This window comes from Enoplosus armatus, chromosome 10, assembly GCF_043641665.1.
Source record: "Enoplosus armatus isolate fEnoArm2 chromosome 10, fEnoArm2.hap1, whole genome shotgun sequence".
NCBI classification, from domain to species: domain Eukaryota; kingdom Metazoa; phylum Chordata; class Actinopteri; order Centrarchiformes; family Enoplosidae; genus Enoplosus; species Enoplosus armatus.
In genome coordinates, this window is record NC_092189.1 from 19,988,184 (window position 1) to 20,010,975 (window position 22,792).

Consider the following 22,792-nt stretch of genomic DNA (forward strand, 5'->3'; position numbering starts at 1 on the left):
CTAATGATAATAATGTATAATCAACAGTCTTTCAGTTTCTTTAAGTAATTTCTAATCAGTATATCTGTTTTTTAAATTATATTATAGTGTTTGGTATTGAGCCAAATGTGTCATGAAAGCTACAGAACTAAAGCTATTAGACATGCAGAGCGTGTAAATGCAGTTGGGTCCAAAACCTCTAGGGGGCTCACCAATACTAACTGTCCAATCACCCACATCTGCAAAAAACCCACAATGGCTCCACATTACAAAATGTAGTCACAGTGTAAATACTATCCATTCAATAAATGTTATGGTTTTTAAATTAATCCACATTTGGGGGGGTTTCCCAACCCTTGAATACTGGGATTTTCAGCCTTTAAGGGTTGGGTGATACAATACAACCTTTTCAATCTGCTTTGCCTGAAAAGAGAGAAAAGTAGGTTTGTATGATGGAGGGGGACAGTCTGTGTCTGTGTGTGATGGGACCTATGACAAATATGGCAGTTACTTCATTGGCTAATGGAATATATAAGAGCATGCCAGCAAGCTTACTTGTTACTTAAGTGCGAATGTTTTAAAACCGACAAAAAGAGGCAAAACATCACACTAATAATTTTGCATTTTGCATCAGCTCCCTCTATTGTCTACTTCATCTTTTAAACCCCTTCAAGTCCTGTCGTCAACAGGTGGACAATTATGACCCATGAAAGCCCTTTAAGTGAAGAGGTCAAAGGTCACAAGAAATGTAATCAGTCCCAGCACTGATAGGACTGAGCCCCTTGGTTTTGCTGTGTCGTAACATAATAATGTAATACTTTATTGATCCCTGCTATGAAATGCTCCATTTCCATGCCCCTCTATCTACAGGGAGGCCAGACCAGTGACCCTTGAGGGGGCAGGGAGGTAATGACCTGCTCAGGAACACTTTAGCAGGGCAGATCATTTCCAGCAGGGGTGCTGCACTCAGAGGTCGCCTGACTGAAGGGTGGTCTTTCTCTAACCACGAGGTCAACCTGGCCAAGTGAGCCAGAGGGACATCTGTTGACACCTGCTGCAGAGGCAAAGCAAAACATCTGCAGAACATATCAGATGGCCCAACCTGATACCACTGGTGTGTGTGTGTGTGTGTATGTGTGTGTGTGTGTATGTGTGTGTGTGTGTATGTATGTATACACTGTCATATTCTGTCTACAGCTTTCTCACAGAAGGTCCATAGTGGGTAAATGTTTGTATGTTTATATTTACTTAAAACAGATTAGTAAGAGGAATTATTGGAATTAAGGTATATTTATTCAAAGTATATAAAACAGCTCCAGGAACATTTTGGAAAACTAACAAACAAATACATTTGTTTGTTAGTTTACCATACATTTTACATTTTTACAAACAAATGGTATTTGTTTGTTAGTTTACCATACATTTTTAGTGGTAAACCAGCATACAATGAAGATGGCAACATATTGTAAACTGTATCATAGTATGATATAGGGGGATCTTGGGAAAAGTTCTTGTCTTCCTGGAGCAGGAAACATTTAATGTGTAGAAACTTAAAATCTAAAAAAATCTAAAAAACTTGAAATTTATGGTGAAAATATTTCAAGAACCAAACATAACAAGCCTTAAACTTTGCTCACAGTTTCTAGAAAACAATTAAAGCACGAACCAACATCCAGTCAATTCTTCATTAAAAATAGCTTGAGTTGAATAACAAATGAGGCCCTCGAGCCCATGAAGGATTTAACTTCCAACTGCTATGAAATGTACCCTTAATGCTATGCACAAAGTGTTATCTGAGAAATGATTACAAATTGTGATAAGGTTTTATAAAGCCACAGCTGCAGGCTGTTAATGATAGCGAATGCACAGTAGTGTGCAAGCACATGTGTGTTGTGTGAAAAGCAGACACACCAAAGCTAAACTGAAGTCTTTCAGCCCCTCAGGCTTTGGCTTGTCCAGCACAGCGACTGAAACTTGTCACCACACAACGGCTTCTCCTCAGGTTACAATGGTTCCCCACCCCTGAATGATTTCTGGGAGCCTCTAATTAGTGCCTACACTTGTGTTTGGCATCCAGAAAAAGGAAGATTGAGTGTCAGTCTTTTCACTACAGCCGTCTATTTGTGTTGACCCTCTGGTATTCTGTGTCTGAGCCCCTGAGCCTGGATTTAGACATGATATCAGTGCCAAAATCAGCTATGAAACGAAGAAAACCCATCCAACCTTACTATTTCTCCTTTTCATTTATAAAGTGCACCAACACTTTCAAGCAAATCCAATGTAGTATTTCTTATTAGAAGTAAAAACCTCTTAAAATTATCACGTTTTGTTACTCTCAATTGTAATCTAATTTATGAGGCAAAATTTCTGTTAGCATCAACCTCGATTTGTTTTGCATGACAAAAGAGCGATAGCTACCACAGAAAAAGAAAAGCATGACACCACAATACCACTGACAATGATTAACAAGTGATCTCTAGGAGATGCAGTGCAAAAATACTACAGCGGTAACCAAGACAACAAGAAGAGTTTAACAGAGAACCAAGACAGTTGCTAAAGCCATCAATAAAGAGTAGGACTCTTATATGCACAAATGTATTTTGTGTAATTCATCTTTGCTTGATTGTAGATCTACGCAAGGTACAGCAGTGTATAGGCCTGTAAGTCTCTCTCTTCAAATTACAATCATGTCCTGCACCTTCATTAATGCAGAGTGCCCTGCATCAGCCTCAGTTTGCTTGTCAGTCGTCAAACTCAGAATCAATATCAAAGTTAATTATTGTTAAGTGGATGTATTGATAGTTTAGCACAAAAAAAAGAAAGTAAAAAAGGCTGTGAGATGTTTCTCACAAACACTGGGAGATGGGCCTAACCTCCCCTTCTGGCTGGAAACCAGGCGTTGACAGATGAACCACGTCTTTTTTAAAACTTCTCTCCACAGCTGTGGACGGCCGCTCCAGGCTGCCTTGTAGTCACATCTGTGAGCTGGACAGCTGGATGTTTGGAGAAAATTACAGTTTGATCTGTGGCGAGCCAGATTGGAAGACAGCTTTGCCGTACCAGGTCCAGACACTGCCATTAAGGCTGATCAAAGATGCAGGTTTTGCAATGAACGTAGCTGAGAGGATTGATAGCAGCTCACAATCCACTTTGTAGCTCCCTGGCCCCAAGACAGAAACACTCAAATCTGCAATGAACAGCTTGCAACGGGTCAATAATATTTTCAAGTAATGATTTCTAAATTGAACTGGGAGCGCACATATCTGCCCTGGAATCTCAGTAAAGCTTAGGTTGCAACTTGGATAATGTCCAAATTCACACACCGAGTGAGTTTGCCTTCACACCTCTTGTCCCATTACTTTAATCTTATCTTAAATCATGAAAATCAAAGTAACACAGCGCTCACTGTATTAAATTCCCTGGCTCTTAAAAATGAGTATTATAGCCACTAGCAAATATTCATCTAAACACAACAGCTGTGTAGAATTCCAAAAAATCATACAATTTACATGGCAAACATAACCTCTGAACAACCCTTTAAGAAGCTACGAGCAATGCAAGCAAATCTGGGTAAAGCCTTCAAAGGTCTGATGAGATTTTCAGCTGTGGCAAATCGAATGATTAATCCAAAGCAGCAGACAAGGAGACAAGTAAAATAACATTTTAATTGTGGCAGTTTAAGGATAAAATTCTCTGGTCTCTGGCTTTACTTCCAGATACAGATTGATTTCTTTAAGCGGGTTGCCCTGGATCTCTAATTACTGCCACCCAAACAAGCCTTCGTAACCTTTTGGCTCAGCTGTGTAAGGAAAAGGAGCTGCAGTGCAGAACCCAGGGTAGTGAAAGTATATTCCTTTCAACCTCTATTTACCAAGGGAGGGTTTGCTGAACACAACTGCTCTTTTCCTGTAACATCCTGCTCTGGCTCACACAGGCCTGTTGCAACCCACTACAGCCACGGTTTCCCGCTTTGGTCTAAAGCACTGTGACTGCAGTTGTTGAAAAAGGAGAGGAGTGTGTTTAATTTACTGCCTAACATTCTCACAGGATTCAAACTGACGACCCCCTGCTCAAAAGCTTGCTTTGCTACTAATTCAGTCACCACCATGCATCCACGCAGTCCACTGCTTTCTACCTTCAATACCAAAACCAAATGCATTTCCTCCAAACTCCAGGGAACAATGTCTGAGCATACATCCCAGTATAACAACTTGCCACAGGGCTGGCTTTGCTAAACCAAGCAAGTTTGTACCTGGATCCTCAGAGTTGACATGAGTAGCAATTTGAGGATTAGAAAATGGGATGATGATGTTTCTTAGGGGAAACGTCTGTAGGCGAGGGCAGTGACTTAGTGTCTGCAGGTTAATTCCCATAAGAGGGGAATACAATTATTGTATAATTGCAATGCTGCTCACAGAGCAGCTCTCTATGGATCCATTCATCCAAGGGTTTCCAAAGGATTTGTATTTCAATCACTGTGGCACCACTGTTTAAAGAAAGACACTGGAGTGTATACACATTTTGGAAAGCAAAGTTACAACTGGCAAAACTCTGAAACTTAAAATCTTTTTATTAATTGTTTCATCTCAAGTGTTATTTAGTGTTAAATTAGTTCAGTAAAGTAGTCTTTCAAAAGTTGGCCATATGTCAGAAGTATGAAATTCGAATCAAAACAACGTGTCGTCCACATTTCAGATTTGTTTTCAAATCTGCGATTTATTTAGGTCTGGTGTTGATGGCTATTCACCCCAAAACAACCAATCAATAAGTTAGAGAAACAGTTGACCTATCAGAGTTTATGTGAGATTAAGAATGGGGACATCATCTTCCTACATAGCTACTTAGCTACCGAGCTACAGTACATTCATGAAAAATATCCACAGAAAAATGCACACAAGCGTGGTTAAGAAAGTTGTTGTAAATTCACATCAATGTTAAATTACGTCGAAGGGATTGATTTGGCGCTCCCTACTGATTGGTTATGAAAAAAAACACAACGACAACAAAAACTGAATAACTCCTTCCTTACAAAAAATCGGCTAACATGGGTTAGGTAGCCCGGCTGAATGAATGAATTGAAAGGAAAAGGCAATTGAGTCTGATAGTCAAGCCACTGTCTTCTCAAAAACATGGAGGAAGTTTACTCCTTGATTCACTTATTGAACACCAAATGAAGATGAGGATTCAGAGACGGTTCGTGCTTCACCTTAGCTGGACCTTGACCTTGATTCTCATTTGAAACAAGCCTGCTCCATATTAACACCTCCAGCGACTAAATTAAAAACCTGCAGCTGTAATTGAAAAAGCAAAGTGATTATGATTTACTCACATCTAGACAACCCAGTGGTATGTTATCTAATCAGTCGCCCTCTGATGTAATTGTAACTCATCATGTCTCTTATTGCAGAGGTGGAAGTCTCTTTATGAACCCGAACTGCAAGTAACTCTTGTTTGACCTTCAATCACCTTTGCATCCAACCACGTTCACACGCCACCATGACTAATATGCTGGGGGCTGCTGTGATGTCACTAAACTCAGTGGGTCTCATTTTTATGAGCTTGTTTGGGGAATGGTTTGAGAAATGACAAATAAATGGAGCCGCTAAGCACTTAGCACCCAGTTTGCCTTTCTAATAGTCTACACAGGTCATTAAGCCTCTGACTGTCCACCGTTTGACAAAAGGCCTCCCAGCACTCACTCATGTCTGACTCTCTCTAACTGCTCATGAGAAAGCCTTTCAATCATCTGTGTCCATTTGGCTCTAAACATAACCCCGTTGTTTGATGCAATCGTTATCGGAAAAACATGAACAAGAAATGGAAGCACACAGCCAGCCGCTAAAAGCTTTATTTTATCTTTGGGAACAATTAATATTCATGAAGCTGCATTTAAGGAACAATAGTGTCATCAATAGTAATTACCTCCTGAGATAAATGTTTACAAAGCAGATGCCTTTCTCTCCGGTGCTTGTGGAAAGTGGTTTTGTACATCTGGGTAAATACTTCTTACTAAAACTTCACAATTAAATTCCCAATCACAAGCTGTGGCCTAAGCAGCAACCAGTAATTAGCATGTTTATGAGGAACTGCAGAGTTGGTTTCCCATAAATCAAAAGTGTATTACTGATTAGTTAATTGTTGGGTAAATGATCTGGAAAGTTGCTCTATATTAGACCACCAAGACTGAATAATAATTATATTATATAATTATATATATATGAGTAGTAATTGTTACTTCTGACTTAACAGTTCATGACATAATTCTCAGCACAATATTTTGCAGTAAATGACTTGATGAGAACAGATCAATTATCATCAAATAGCTACAAAATAGTTATATGTGTCAATTATAATTACTCATTTGTGTTGTGAATACATGAGCTATTCACATTACTCCTACTTTTAAAGGGTTATTATAGCTTCAGCCCTGAGAGGAGTGTTCATAAGGTCATAGTTATCTTACCTATCAACACACACTCAGCTAATAATAGCTCATATTTGGCAGTGAATGAGGTTAATCCCCTTTTTCATGTACCCCAAAATTAATTGTATCTCCTCCAAATGATGTCGTCATCCCTTGTTTGATTCCTTTCACTAGCAATCATTGTTTAGGACATTTAAAAATGGTAATTATCTACATTTTTAATGACCGTGTTTCAATGATGTAAGACCACGCTATTGTGGTTTTAGTAGGTTAGGTCTCATTGTTATACTTTGTATTTTATACTTGGTCACAAAATGCTTGTGTTTTGGAAGCTAATGTGCATCAGTGCTCTCTTTGAATTGTAATACCATGTAAAAGAAATGTATGATATGCAGCTACTGAGCTAATGTGGGTTTCAATTGCACTGCTCTCGCTCTCTATCTGTGAACAAAAATGCTTTGTAAGAGCGTAAGGATGAATTGACTCTGCTCAGCATAATAGAAATACTGGCAACAACTGAGTGGTGAAAATGGTTCATGTCCACAGCATGCATGCAAACATGCCAACGATCTGCCTGAGAAAAATCCATCACCACGAGCATCCGGTTCTGCAAACTACGGCAAAAACAAACCAACTCAGTGACCCTCTTTAAATCTCAGCTCAGGCCTGTCAACAGGTGTGAAGGCAGACAAAGTGTTGAACAAACTTTGGCTGTCAAGGCAGAAAATGAAAGATAGATTTTGACAAAGTTGTGCATGAAAGATCTGCCTTGTCAATGGCGTCTCATTAGTTGGTGTGCTTCCGGGCTATTTTAATGCTGTCGTCTCTAAAAGCCCTAATTAGAGGCAGCTGAACAGATGAAGATATGGGGGGGGGGGGGGGGGGGGGGCTTAACACCTTTTCTCCTAACTGGTTGGTAACCTGTCATACTCTTCTTACAGAGTCTGTCTTTCTCTCAGCATTATTCATTCACAAGGTGTCCTTTCAAGCTGTGATCACACAATCCTCCCTGTGAAGAAGAAAATGGAGTGAGAAAAGTCTTGAGGGGATATGAAGAGAGTAAAATGTTTAACATTCTGGTCGGTCCGTCTCATAGTGCTTCAAAGTATGAAGGTGTTCTGTAGAGGAACCTACATATCTCTGTATATTATCTATTTAATCTGAGCAGTTATTGCATGTCATGTTGGTACTGCAGCTCTTACAGATTGCAGACAAACATTTTGAATGGTACTATCAGGTCTTTTTCCTTGTTTGTTTTTATTTTTTATGTTTAAGTATATGTAGATTTGTAGATTTTGAGTATCTGTAGAAAAAGGTTGGTGTGCACACTTCGATGAATCAGCAGTAGTTGTTTACTGTGTACACTGATGCATTGGTACAGCTTCAAATGTATAGCGTGCGATTTAGGCCCGACTAAGGCAGATAAATCTGAAAATAACTTGCTTCTACACTATAATGTAAGACCATCAATTTAAGACTTAGCCACTCTGGAGAGCAGTTTTAAGCACCACTTTCCGTTGTGAAAAATGGCGGTTTAGTGTGGATGGAAGAGGAACAAAGAGGAATACATACCTTAGAAAAAGCAAAAATTGCATTGCCCATGTGTTTGATAACTGAGATTTAACACCAAACTGCTGACAGAACAGATAAGAGAGCAGCCGTGTGTGTAAAGTACACATAAACGAACAGCGAATGTGCCAAGGCTGAAACACTGTTTTCCTTTTCCTAATGCCCGTTACTGACGTGAGTGGCGAACTGCCCAGTTTATGTCATGTTAATTATCACCTGGACGGAAACACCAACTCACTCCACACACATTCCAGACCAAGATCACCATCGCTAACCACATTCAAGATTAAAGACCTTGAACTTACACATTTTTTTTATAATACTTTTTTGGGATTTCTGGACCTCTCTTGTTTCCTGTACACACTACGTTGTGTCACCAACAACACTAAATAGACCTTTCTCACAGTGGACATGTCAATCACAGGTCCAACTACTTACATTAATAAAGGCTGCACTGCATTAAGTTGTGCCAGTTCTAGGACCTCTGTGTTTTGCATTCTGGCCTATTGGCACGGCTTACTGGCATACCTAAATGGAATAGAGCCATAATTAAGGTTATTAGTTACACCTGTGCTTTTCCTGCTATGACAAGTCAAAATATTCACTGTGAGAAATGCCTATTAGCTAGCCACATCCCCTACGATTAAGATTCTCCATTTATTGATTTAAACTGATCCAGTGAAGGCCAGTGACGTTGTCGGGGTGGAGCTGGACTCTCTGACGGTGGTGTCAGAGAGGAGGATGCAGTCCAAGCTACGGGTCATCTAGGACAATGTCTCACATCCTCTCCATGATGTGCTGGTCGGGCACAAGAGTACCTTCAGTGAGAGACTCATTCCACCCAAATGCACAACGGAGTGCCACAGGAAATCATTCCTGCCTGTGGCCATCAAACTGTTCAACTCCTCCCTCTGAGTGTCAGACACTCAGAATGAACAGACTGATTCTGGACTCATTTCCCGTCGGTCAGCAACTACTACCTCATTATTTATTCTATATTTATATTTATACTTGAACTGTGCACTACTGACTGTTACTGACTTAAAATTACAATAATCTATGCAATAATTCACCAGTGCAATACAGATATATATACATACATATACATTGTCATTATATATATTTTTATTTTTCACTTAAATACTGCAATTGTATATATTTCTTACATATTTTTTTATATCTTATATTTTTACATAGTTCTCATTTCTAGCTCTTTGCTACTTCTTCTACTCTTGAATGGGAGCACCTGTAACTTGTCTAATTTCCCCACAGGGAAAGTATTTCTGAAAGTATTTCTGATTCTGATTATTATTATTTGTTTCTGAACTGTATAGTCAAAATGCATCCTACCTACAGTAGCTTCCTAGAGTACTTCCTACTTTGGTGCATCAACCAACTGGCATATATCACATTACTTCCAGTTCTAAGCTCATTTGACATCCTCTGCTAACCATCTTGTCTCTGTGTGTAATTCCAGATCCTTTTTAAACTTGCCTGTGTTTTCACCACTTGACTGAATTTGTCATAAGTGGTATGCCTCAACTGGTACTGAGCCACGCAACATCTGGGCATTGAGCCCTTTCCTCTCCACACCTCTGCACCATGTGTCTAACCACATCTAGAATCGGACTCCATTTTAATCATCCAGTCCGATACGTTTACAGGCATTTAGCATGGCAACGTGTGCAGAGACAAATCACGTACTCATAGTTCGCACTGGCACACAGTTCAAAGGACTTGTAGGAAGAGTGTCGCGACTTCAGCAGTCGACTAGATGTCCAAGTAACAAGAGAATCAAATGTGAAAAATAACTGGGCATGTTTAACTGACTTACTGGAAGGCTCTGTGTCCTTCGGTACAGGGCTGTTCAATGAATAAATGCACTCTTCCAGTAAATCAGTCAGTGTTGCCAAGTTATTTTTTACATTGTACAAGGACAGCAGCTCCTCGTGCTGCAACAGTTACAGATTGCACATTGTATCGTATTCACAACAAACGTTTCCTCAATGAACAATTGGGAACAGAAAAGGCAAAGCTAAGGGCCAGGATATTCTGTATACCCCTGCTCTTAAAATCATTGACTGAGTATTAAAGTGTGTCCTCTATTACCCTTGTCCTTTTTTAATGTCACAGCAGAGTAAAATTCCAGATCACCAACAGTAGAAGCTACCAGAGTGACATGGTACGAGGCTGTAGCTCCAAGACAAAACATTTTCCAGTACCGCAGACACAATCCTGTATTACAGAGGAGCTGGCTTGAGTAAGAGGTCATTTTACTCTATTTTATTAAATGGAGATTGGTGCAGATCCTGTTTGGTGTGCAGACAGCTACACACAAACACACACGCACACAGTTGGCAAAATCATTCCGGCAAGTCATACGACCTAATAGCTAATGTGCATTTTCATTCCATTTGGGCCGTAGAAATGGATACTCTCCCATGGGGATCCAAGTGTAAGCATGCCGTGGCAGAGCGTATCCAGTCTGCACCGAAAACCTATTTGTGCTTTGGGAAAAGCCATACATTCTCAAAATAGTATGTGTGATTGGGTTACCGTGTCTGTATTCCACTGGCACAGTGTCGTATATCACATCTCACCATGTGCAAGGTGACATAATCCAGCGAGCACGGGACGGCCCTGCGCCGATGATTACTGGGACAGGTGTGTTTTTTATTTCCCCACCTAAATGCATTAGAGCTGGGATATTTCACATCTCCATTTAATAGCTTCTGGTTCTTTTCTCACTCTCCTCCGATGGCACATAAAGAAGACACAGTGGTGTTGGATTTCCATGGGCATGCATGACTTATGAGTTAGTATTTAAGTATTTTAGGTAATGGGGAACTGAAAGCAAGAAAAATGTCTCCAAATAAACTTTGGAGGGAGACATATTTGAGTGACGAGTCAACGGCAGGATGCACTGTGTGCTGCGTCAACAATACATGGAGAAAAAAGGGTCTGTCAAGGTTTACATTTACTAGGCATACATGAGCTCTAGCAAGCCAAACAAGCCCAGTGTCCCAGTAGTATCTCAAACCTGAGGTACATAAGGCTGCACTGCAGAAAAGAGATTAACATAGATTAATGTATAATATAGGAGGTTAATATAAATATAATATACAGTAACTGAAAGGTCATCAACTGGAAAAAGGAGTGTACTGGTGAGTTTTGAAGTTACTATTACTGACATTTACTAGCAATTTATTCTATAGCAACCTGTCGTGTAATAAGTATCAACTCACACGTAAGATGTGCAATTTCAAACTGCAAAAGTCCAAAACAATATTTGGCATTATATGCAGTGAAAGATAAACCAACATTTGGCCGGACAAGCAGGTCACCATCTATACAACCTTGTAAGTCCTTACTGTGTTAAGATCTGATTGAGCACAAACCTGAGCAGCAGTGCACCATGAGTCTGTTCAGTAAATGTATAAAATACAAGAAGGGCTTTTAAATATGTTTTTGCAGTCACCGTGTTATTAGTTAAGATAATATCATCCAGTCTACCTCAATAGATTCTGTTAGTACGGCACACACTTTTGATTTGCACAATAATGTTTGGAAGTCAGTAAAATGTTGTAACAATTGTCACATCTTCATTTTCTTTCAACTGCTGATTCATGCACTGAGGTGTCCAATGTGAATTCTAAACTGTAGGAGGCTTTTCACACATCACTAACTCTCATTGCTGCTTTCTAAAATTAGCATCATTAATGATGGTGCTTGATAACCATGAAATGTTTCTGCTGCATCTGATGAATCTAGTAGCTCGGTTTCACACATGAGGAACCCTTCATATAATAATGAAGAGGAAGGGAGACACAGTAAAGTGGAACCAGTTGAGTTTGTTTCTGCCACAGTGATGGGTTTCATTACTGTGACCTCTGAGACAGTAAGGTTTTTGCTATCAAGCAATGCGGCTACATTGTCTAGTGTTTCTGTGGAAATACTAGAGAAATGCAACATAAACACATGATTTTATTAGAAAATATGGCCCCACGGGGAACAGACTGAAATAAGTTTTGGTAATTTCATGGCTACAATAATTGATATATTAATTATACTAATGCAGTTTTAGAATGAATCCTGAAGGATCTTTATTCAGTTATGAAGTTGTTTGATTGTTGGAGGTGTCGTTCATAAACAAATGGTGTATTACAAGTTAAAACGTTTCTGTTTATCACAAATGGGGACAGAATGGAACACAAATAATGACTAATATTGCACATAATATGGAATTAATGATTGCTTATTGATTACATTTCATTTGCCACCTAATATAGAACTAATCAGGGATGATTCATTTAGAAAATGGCCAGTATGTAGATCATTAGACACTGGTTCATTAAGTATCTGTTCTCAATTAACTTATATAGGTCTTGATTCAAAGTTTTTCTGGAACTCAGAGCTATTCATAAATTAGAATTTAGTTTCTGATTTGTTTCTTACATGTTCCTTGGTAACGACTCAGTATTTTATATATACAGGCAACTATTTCAAATGGTGGCATTTATATAGTTCTTTTATCCAAAGCGCTCCAACAATGTGGGGTTCATTGTCTTGCACAAGGGCACTGGCGGAGCTGTGGATCAAACCATTTTGTCTACCTTATTGTAAAGCGTTACCAAGAAACTCACAAAAGACACAGCTGTGGGATTCCTCAGCACTTGATCTGGGTCAAGCTCCCTGTCAGTCAACTGCAAGGTGATGCCCATGAAGCCCGGTGAACTGAAGACTAGAGTCATTACAGGACACTTTGACATACCTCTCTGATAGGAGGTGATGACATCTGCCAAGCTATGCAGACATGCCCTCCAGAGACGGTATCCAAGGTCAACTCATCTCGCTGCCAAGATTTTAAGTCCAGTGGAATTCCAGTTGCCAAAAGAAAACCAATACTCACAGGACAACTGAGGTCTGTATAAAAGCAGTGGCATACTGGCAATGGTTCCACCCTCACAACCTAAAGTTGATCCAAATGTTTTATCAATGGAAGCTTCTGTTTTAGAGGAAATCAGTTGTGTAACAACAAGAATGATAATCGTTCTTGCCAACATTTACAGGAGATCAAACAATCTTTCAGAGCTTCTGTTTTTTTCAGACTATCATAGCTTTTATACTAGCTTAGGAGATAAATACATTTACTTGCCTGGACATGCAAAATGCACATAAATTACCATTCTGATATACCCCTTAATGAAGATTACGTCATTTATGTAGATAAAACTATGGAAACAAAATATGTTATGCTGAATAGGTTTTCAGGGATATGTTGCTTGGGTTATGGTGAATCTACTGTATACATTTTCAATTTTGAGTTAAGTTTCATGACCCTTAAGGTCCTTCTGAGCGGCTAAAAAAGTAAGCACACGTTCCTTCGTAGATGTGTTGTTGACACACAACAGCAATATATTAGAGCAGAGCAGTAAAGCAGTTGGCCGGGACAACAATCAGCCCAGTACAAAAAAAACAAAGGGAAAGCTGAGGAAACGATGCTAGCTCTCAGTGAATGTCAGGTATTTGCTCTGACAAGTAATCTTGACTTCAGGCAGACATACTCCACCCTTCATGTTTAGACTGCAGCAGGCAGACACTTTCCTCTGCCCGTCAGAATCAATGTTAGCATTGGGACTCTTTAGAGTTCCTTGTTTAGAAGTCTAAAGTTATATACTGTACATTTTTCTGCTCTGGGAGTCTCAGAAACACGCACTTGACTTGACTCGCAATTGCTGATTTTCTCTTTTGCTTTGTTTTATTCAGTCTGCTTCATGTGGAGCTGCTTTGGTCTGTGCCAGCTGGTCAGACTGTAGCTACTTGAGTCATGGTGCAGAAACAGCTGATAATATTCACCAAGTCCATCCGCTAAGGAAGCTAAATTGCTTCTCAATTCAAGTAATTTCATTCTGTAGATAAGGGGGAAAAAAACAGGATAGAAATGTTATCTGTATTTATTTGGCTTGTGAAGGAAAGTGGCAATACACAATCTTTACAACTGCCAATGAAATGGCAGCTTTCAGAACAAGCATTTGCAATGTAAAAGCCAAACATTTGAAATGATATTGCCCGCTGACAATCCTTATCTGCAAACTGGTAATATTTCAGAAAGTGGCTTTCCTTATTGGAGGGCAGCCGGTGGAGAAAGGACAATGAGGCCACCACAGAAGCTGAGCCGATAAGAAACTGAAAGCAGAGAAACACAGTGCCTCATCAAAGGTATTATTTAAAGACGTTATTTATAAAGGCAATGTTTGCTGAGCATGAATGTGTTTCCTCACCAATACCCTGAATTCTATTCAGACACTTTCAGACACACCTGGGAGCTGCGAGTACACCCACTGAACTGGCCGCTCAGTAGCCTGGGGTTAAGTGCCTTGCTTAAGAAAACTTAAATTAATTTATTCATCCATTCATCCTTTATTTACACCCATGCATATACATTAAAAAAAACAATCAAACAAACTATCCCATGCCAGCTCACCCCCAACCCCCCCCCCCCCCCCCCCCCGTGTGATATCGTGAAACTGCACATCCAATTCAGAGCCTATGGGTCATATGGATAGATTAGAAGTGTATGATGCTGCAGGAGTGGTTACAATTTCATACTTTTTTCCTCCATGACAACTTGTCACCATTGGAATTGATGTGAATCCAAGCTGACAACAGCCAACAAGCATTTTACAGCCACTTTTCAAGTCTCCAGGGGAGGAATCTTTCATACTTGAAAATAGCTGATTTGGATGGAGCCCAAAACAGACCTAAAAAGAAAGTGAATGTTGTACTTACAATTATCAGGCGGTCAAAAACACGACTCCAAATAGAGGTAAACGCTGCTGCTGGATGTGTAAACTGTTTGCTAACACGTTCGACATATCAACTTGATAAAGTTGTGTTTACAGCTTGTTGCGTTGCCCTCTAGTGGCCAAAAAAATATATCATTGCAAGTTCAAAGCACCATGCTCATCCACTTTTTGGTCACTACTGCTTTTTTGCCAAAGCATTGACAGTAAGCAAAGAAAACTTCTCTAACATAGATTCAGGGCCCAGACAGATTTGGTGTCTGTGGAGGACATTTTCTTCTCCAGTAGAGCTTAAACCTGTGACCCAGATCCCTTGAAAACTCCCTTGGCTGCTTGAGGAGGTGGGGGAGACGGTGCTCTCGCTGCCTGAAATGACAAACAGCAGGCAGGCGGTGGCATGCTTTGCTTGCCAAATACAGCACTCTATGTTCAAATAGTGCTGACAGGGAAAACATAGACACTGTTATCCAGGGTCCCCCTCTCTGGAGTGAGATGTTGAGGGGAAAAACTCCTCCTGCCAGTAGACATAGACCTGCCTGTATTCAGAGGTCAAGGGTTTTTGCTGCTGCTATCGTGGAAAAATCATTTAACTGCAGATTTGGGGATTTTCTTTTTCTTACATACACTGAATGTTTACATGGGAACTGACGTGTTTAGTGACTGAATGGACACGGCTGTGAAACCAGTTAACAATCCATTGTTCAAATTAGAAAATACATTGGCTTCATTGAAAAAATCAGCGAGGGAAAACCATTTTAGCCATCCTGACAAACCTCTTTGTATATATGTGGTTTTCATCTGACAATAGTGATATACTCAGTGTAATTGTTGCCCTCATTGCGTCCGGCTGAGTTCATTGAATATTCGAGGCGTCCATTTTCTTTGATGCTTTTAATTCAGCCAAGCATACTGGCTGCTATTGCACTGCCCACTACAATGATTAACTGCATAGTGCTGCATTCATTCATTCAAGCATATCCATCAAAGTACAGCCTCTTCTAACTGGAAACAAGTTTTTTTCCCAGGGCAGCAGGCTCAGGAAACATCTGACCTGTATTAAAGAATGAAAGGAGATTCCAAGACCGGCCAGTTTAGTTTCACTGGTTTAAGAGGCGTATCGTAATTTCAAATTAAAACATAGAGTTAAGCACTATGGAAACCACTTAAAATAACATAGTGGAAACTTGAATGCCAGCTGGCCACACTTGTAGCTGCCAGTAGAAGAGTCTTGCACCTACACTATATAAATCAGTGTTTGGTCTACTCAGGACAGATTTGGTAGCAGATGGCTGAGAAGGAGAAAAAACATTTTGATTGTTCTTAACATGCATTTACAATATGAGGCAACATGAGGGTGTCTGACTTTGTATGAAAGAAAATATTTGTTTCAAACTATTTTACTACTACTACTTTTTCTGTTAATTATATTTCCTTCAGCTGCCATTTCTGAGGGAAAGAAGCAAATTCAGAATGCTCTGTCATTGTAATAGTTACTGAATTAATCTAAAATTGACCCAAAATCCGAAAGTGAATGAATTTAAACTGCTGAATGCCTTATTACTATAAGGTTTTATGTACAGTAGGGTTGTACCTTTGACATTTTATGACAGAAGCAGATATTTTCGAATGCACTTGCTAATCTTCACCTATTCAAACGTGAGAGTGCTGTGCTTATAGAAGCCTTAGCCTTAGTCAGTCACCTAACATTGTCTATGTAAATAATGAACAGGACCAAAATAACTCCTCCCACTATTAACTGTTGAATGAATGAGTGATGTACACTTCACACTACACTTGAAACAGTCACGATTCCTAACAAGGCCACCCACTCTCTTTCCTGCTTTTTAAGTCCCCACTATAAACTGCTTATTTGTCCGCATCATAATCTAATGAATGCACAATGCACCTCTGTATCTTCAACGCTTCATGTATGTATGTATACGTGGAAAATTGCACATGGTCCCCAAGGGCCTGTGACCCTTATAACCCCAGTCCTCCCCCTAATCTCGTAATCTTTAGCGGAACAGAAGCCTCTGTGATCATTGGCAGGTCTAGCACATTGCATACCGTCTCTTGGAGGTGTGTGTGTGTGTGGGGGTGTATGTGGGAATATTTGCAGGTAATCCGCATCTCCTACTAATATTTGCAGCCGGATTTTTCTAATAAGACCCGGGCCTGTGCTTATGGGTGGGCTAGGTGGGGGAGAGAACATGGCCTTCTACAGGAAAGTGAAGCCAGACCACTTAACTAGGAGAAGTGATGTGAAGAGGCGCCCCCTGAGATGACCTGTGTGATTGGGAAGCTGAAATGCATCTCCAGCTAGATGTTGCAGTGTTATACAACATGCGGCTCTACCAGCAAATCACAGCCTAATGGAAATAGGTATTGTAAACACTGTAGCATGAACAAAGGCCATCTCAGTGTAATGAAACAAACTTATATGGGCCGGTAGTTAATAAGCCTGAAGACAAGGTGCAGCTATAGCTTTATTGTGATATGCCTGAGCCTATTTGCTTAAATGGGAGGACAACATTGATTGAACTTTCTCTAAAAAATTCTCTATTAAATACACAGACTATAAATCCTGTAGTTCTATAACATATCACAACTCTGTCTCCTCAGAAATGTATTCATATACTACTAATTTGCTTTTCCAAATGCCTCTTGGAAGAAACATAATGCTGTCTGTGGTTGATGTCTTGCATCACGTTGTTAGATTTAGGCAACTTAAACACTTTCTTCAGAAGAAAGATTGCAGTTTTGGTTAAATATTTAACCCAGACTGAACCAAGTGCATTGAGTTGCCTTAACATAAGGTAACCAAAACAACGGTTAATCAGCAGTCTCCAGTAGCAAATATTGAAGGTAAAACAAAAAGTTGACATACGTGTTTTCTCGTTATGTTGATATAAAAACGTATGCAACTTGGCATTACGTTTCTTGCAAAACATATTTGCCAAAGCAATTAGTTGTATATAAATCTTTAGAAATCAGTGCGGTCAATGATGACTGCATAAGCCTTTTACCAATCGTCATGAATAACTGAGCCTGATATCCTGCAAATAACATCCTCTGTAAAAGGAGAAAGATTTTTTTCTCACAAGAAAAGGATAACTTATAGACACAAGCTATGATTGTGGTGGTGGTCAGGGTGGATGTGTACGTGCATTTTCTTTCAACCCTATTTCATTTCTAGAATCTTATAAAGCATTTCTGTAGTGCAACTGCAGATGTCATTTTTAGCAATGGTTTTTCTTAATAACCATGAAACTTTATAGCCATGTGGCGAACACATGAAAATGACATGTGCGATAAATGTTATTGTAACGCAATCCTCTATGGTGGAGGAAGGAAATGTTCACATTATTTATCACCACAACACCCAAAATTTACATTTCAGAGTTCATGCCCATTCTGTTAGCCTTTTTGAGACTTTTGTCCAAATCATTCATTGTGACAGATGGTTACCCCGCACAGCACCGGCCCTCGATGGGAGACGGCCCCCTCTGATATCTTATAGAGTCATCAGCAGCAGCTTGCCAAGTTTAATACGACTGGGGACTGTAACTCTCCAGGCAACTACTACTAAACATGCCAGACAGGCCTCTTTGCGCTCCCTCAGATCAATATCAAATTGTCTCACAGAGCATCACCAATCAAGAGCGCCAGAACGGTGAACACTCAGACACTCCAGTCAAAGGTTACAGAGGGGCTGGCCAGCATCTCCCTCAGCCAATGCGTGACCGTCGTTTTAAAGAGTTCTTTGACAGTTTAACATCTCTCCACCTCCCCCGTCCCCCCCCCCCCCCCTCCTCCGTCCCTCTCCCTCCCCTCTCTCCTCCTTATTGTTTTCCTTTCTCAGCCGTCCTGATTAAACCTGGAGATCCCAGCGGGAGGCTCTGATTTCCCAGCCCTGACTGTTACTGTAGTGAAGTCAGCGCTGCATGTCCTCACACAAGGCCAGTCAAACCCACTGGCCATAGAGGACTGAGTAATGAATGAAGTTTGACCCGTGCAACAGGATACAGGCATGCTGCTCCTTCAAACTGTACCCTGTGAGGTCCTGTTGTCTCTTAATGTTGTCAATATGGCAGTCCAAAACAAATGTTTGTTTGTTTAGTTATAAGCCATTAATGAAAAAACAACATACGATGGACTAAATCCATTGATTTTATTATCATATAACTTATTAACATGAACTTTTAAAGTGGTCAAATAGTGCATTGGATGGTTCTTCCTGATGAATTAAAGAGCTTAAAAGACAAAGCAAGTGTCATGCTGGAGGAGAATAGCAACCAAAAGGTTGTTCTTAACTGATCTAGAAAGCCTTTGTATATAGGATTTATTAACCATTAACTTTACCCATTTAAGTACAGTTTATAATCCTTTTATAAAGGCTGCATTATTACAAAGTGGTATGCACTTAACTGTAGAATGTGAAGCGATTATGTGCCTTGAATAAGTCCCATTTTACTGCTCCGCCCTTAAAGGCCTGTGCAGCATGCACAGGATTGGTTAAATGCCCATTTAAGACGGATTCATTTTGGTAAAACTGTCTACATTTCTACTGCCAGTATATCTTGACCTGGCGTTATTGTTCTTAATTAATTGCATCATATTGTACAGACTAAAACTAATTTGTATGATAGTATAATTATGTATGTATGTAAGTGAGTGTCTTGTTGGTAAAAGTAAAGAACCAGTGGAGAGTTGCTGCATCAAATGCATCACTAGAAATGTATTTAAGTTTAGAGGATGCTCCCCACTACACACGCTCGCGCCCACACACGCGCGCCAACACACTCTGTAACAACAAAGAACTTGATTGCCAAATTAGCCATTATGGAAAAAACGAATCATTGGAGGGTAATTATTCAGGCTACTTCTTCAAGGTAGACACACCATCAACTTCAGCCCAACGTGGACGAAACATTAAACACTTGTGAATGTGATAGTGCAGCTCAGTGCAGCTCAGACGGTAAGCAAATTACATCGCCCGGAGCCACTACTGCTGCATGAATGGACCCTTTTTTATGATCACAGGGAAAACTTCTCCCGGGGGACCTGGAATTTCAGAGGGTTTTCCCCCTTAAACATACACGGGTACACTTTAAAGGTACAAGGTAATTTTGCACTTCCTATCCTGGATAATGCTGTTTGAACCGAATGAAACACTCTCATTCATTGCAGTTTAAACTCAAGCAAGATGTGATTTTTTTTAAGAATGGCTTGAAGCCTAGTAAGAATAAGCATTTCGTTATGTGTGTGAGAAATACCAGAGTTCATGTTCAATTTAATGAATGTTACAAACAGCGATGGAAACTCACCGTTTTGCTCCTTTACACTTGGAGGGTGAAATTTGCTGACATGACTTGATTCAGCTTCCGAGCCATATTGTTGGAGAAGCGATGCAAGAAGGAATAGTAATGGAAGGATCATTTGGATGAGTGGTGGTTGGCGATCACAAAGCGCTGTTGACGGGATGGTTTGTATCACCACACACATGCGTCGTTTACAGGACACCAGTGCTGTTTTGGACACATTTGGAGAGGATAAACGCAGAGTAGAATCCACATAATCTTAATCATCAGTCCTTCTGGGAAAAAAAAGTGAAATTAATATCTCCCTAAATCAAGACAAATCCTCCTCCAAAGCTTCCAGAACTGCCGCTGCTGCGCAATGCAAGTGAGCACCTGTTGGTTCTGTGGAAAGTTGGATACTGAGTTGGACAAAGTTTGGCTTTAAGTAATTATAATCCTGGAATTAGTTGTAAAAGCGTCCTTGTGCAGTCATATCATCTATGGCACGAGATCATTTGAAGAGCACAGATGCATTTTGGCTAAAGCGCGCGTCCACGGTGCGTTCTCGACTCCGTCTGAATAAATCCCCGCAGATCTTTACGCATTACAGCAAAAGCTCACACACAGAGACAGCGAGAGAGTCCAGCAACCTGATACAGTCTGTACCCAGAAACCACTCGCAACACCGAGACGAGTTCTGTTGTCTGGCAAGGTCTTGAGTCATAACTTGGTGGAGACTGAGATAAAATATCGCTGCGCGGCCGGGGTTGGGTTTTTGGAGACTGCCAACTGACGGCACAACAGGTGCTATACATAAAGTACAACTTCCCAGCCAAGGAAACTCCCCGGCATGTTAACTATTCCGTTGCTGCCTGGTCCAATGAGGTGTTTCACCCACTGTCAGTCACAAATTGGCAAATACAGCTCCACTTATTGCAAACAGTTTCACACGTTTCCAGCAGTTTCCAGGAAAAGTGTCGGCGTCTTCAGATAACTATGAGAGGAAAGCAGATCCGCACAGTCTGTCGTGGAGAAGTGAGTCTTGATGCGAGGCAATTAGACAAAACAATAGAAGAGCTCAATACAAGAGACAGTAGAAGTTAGCAGAATTAGAAAGAAAATGAAGAATTTCACATTATGGTGGCTAAATTTGTCACATGTTCAAACAACAATTGTGTTTTCAGACTTAAGATGAGACGATGTGTATTTTTTCACTCCACACAATACAAAATATGATTTTATATAATTTTTGATCATTGGGTTAATCACTGTGAATTTTACTGAACTGAATAGTTTCGGCTAATGTCAGTGAAAAAGAAGGCTGTTGTAACAATTTGGCCTATTTGGGAAAAGAAAAGTAAATATCACAAAATCCACCCCCCTACTGTGTGTTTCCCATTTGCTCACACTGTGTTGTGCTCATAAATATCTTTCTTTCCCACTCTCTCTATTGGGCTACATCACTGTGGCCTTTGTGGCCCACTTACATTTTTTGCCCAGTGCATCATGGTCCATCAAATTTATAACACATACATGGTTAAACAATGAAGTCCACAGTGCATATTCACATGAGGAGCTTCATCGTTCAAGATTATGCCTACGTAAGCTTGTTGTAACCATGGAGTGATTGTTTAAAGCCTTGATTATTTTCCCCGTAGAGAGATGAAAAATAAAAGTGTACCCGCACAAGACTTTTCAACACGCCGCTGTGCATTCGTCCTAAATGTTACTGTGGAAGGAAATGTTTAAGGGCTTCTCAATTTGTCATATCAAAGCAGAGACACCGCTTGGAACAATACTCCCTCCTGTTCCCAATTTCCTTTCTCTCCGGCACACTGTTGTACCTCATCAACTGCGTTTCATGTGGTTCCTCCCATTCTATTGTTGGCAAAATCCACCAGTGTATCCCCCCACTGTATAGCAAGTCTGCTGCAGCACAGACACAACAATCAAAGGAGAGCTGGAGACATATTGAACCCATTGAGCCAGACACATGATGCAATGCTGCAGCAATTTACCCCCAGTCTCACATAGCTCAGAAACCACCACCTCAAAGGGAGTGCAGAGCAGCCATCTCTCCGGCATCAAGGTATGAAGGAAGGTTTGTGGTTTTAATCAAAGTTAATGGCTGGGAAAAAAGGCATGGGGCATTGATACAGTCATTTCATATGTGTGTTGCCCCCGTAGAGAGGGGCATATAGAGGTCTTCTTGTGCCTGCTGCAAGGGCCAAGGCCCTTTGTGTAAAGGAGAGTATCACATTCCAGCCCTGCAAGGGCCTGCAGCAGATGTCAGCACTTCACATTGTGGAATCCCTCTCTCTTTCGCACACACACTCATACACACTCAGTCACCCCTTGAGGTTTTGTCTGTAAAAGCTGGGTATTTTGTCTCCTTGTCCACATTTGATTGCAGCTTCCACGGTGGTCTTGTGAAACGTGGAGGCTTTGATAAAAGAATTATAATAAACAGAGGAAATTAGAAACAAGGCGGGTCTTTTGGGTCACGGCTAACATACAGAGACATGCCAGCCAGGAGGGCTCTGAGTCCTCCGAGCAGAGTGGAGATGGAAATGTATACAACGGAGAATTCACAGTTGTCAGCTCCCAGCTAAATCCCATTAGACTTGCTTGCCTTTTCGGGACATGTACTGTCAAACAAACAAATGTCCTCTCCCAATCAGTCTGTATTACACAACGCATCTGTCACAGTGTCTGCG

General features: G+C 40.4%; 1 protein-coding gene across 1 annotated transcript in view; it reads right to left on the reverse strand.

The window, feature by feature from the left end:
- The window catches only part of pdgfc (platelet derived growth factor c), a 42,466-nt gene extending 22,186 nt beyond the window's left edge, over positions 1-20,280 (reverse strand). The window contains exon 1 of the mRNA XM_070913651.1: positions 20,103-20,280. Within this exon, the coding sequence (XP_070769752.1) occupies positions 20,103-20,280 (178 nt within the window). The remainder of the gene's footprint in view (positions 1-20,102) is intronic.
- Positions 20,281-22,792: the final 2,512 nt, after the last annotated feature.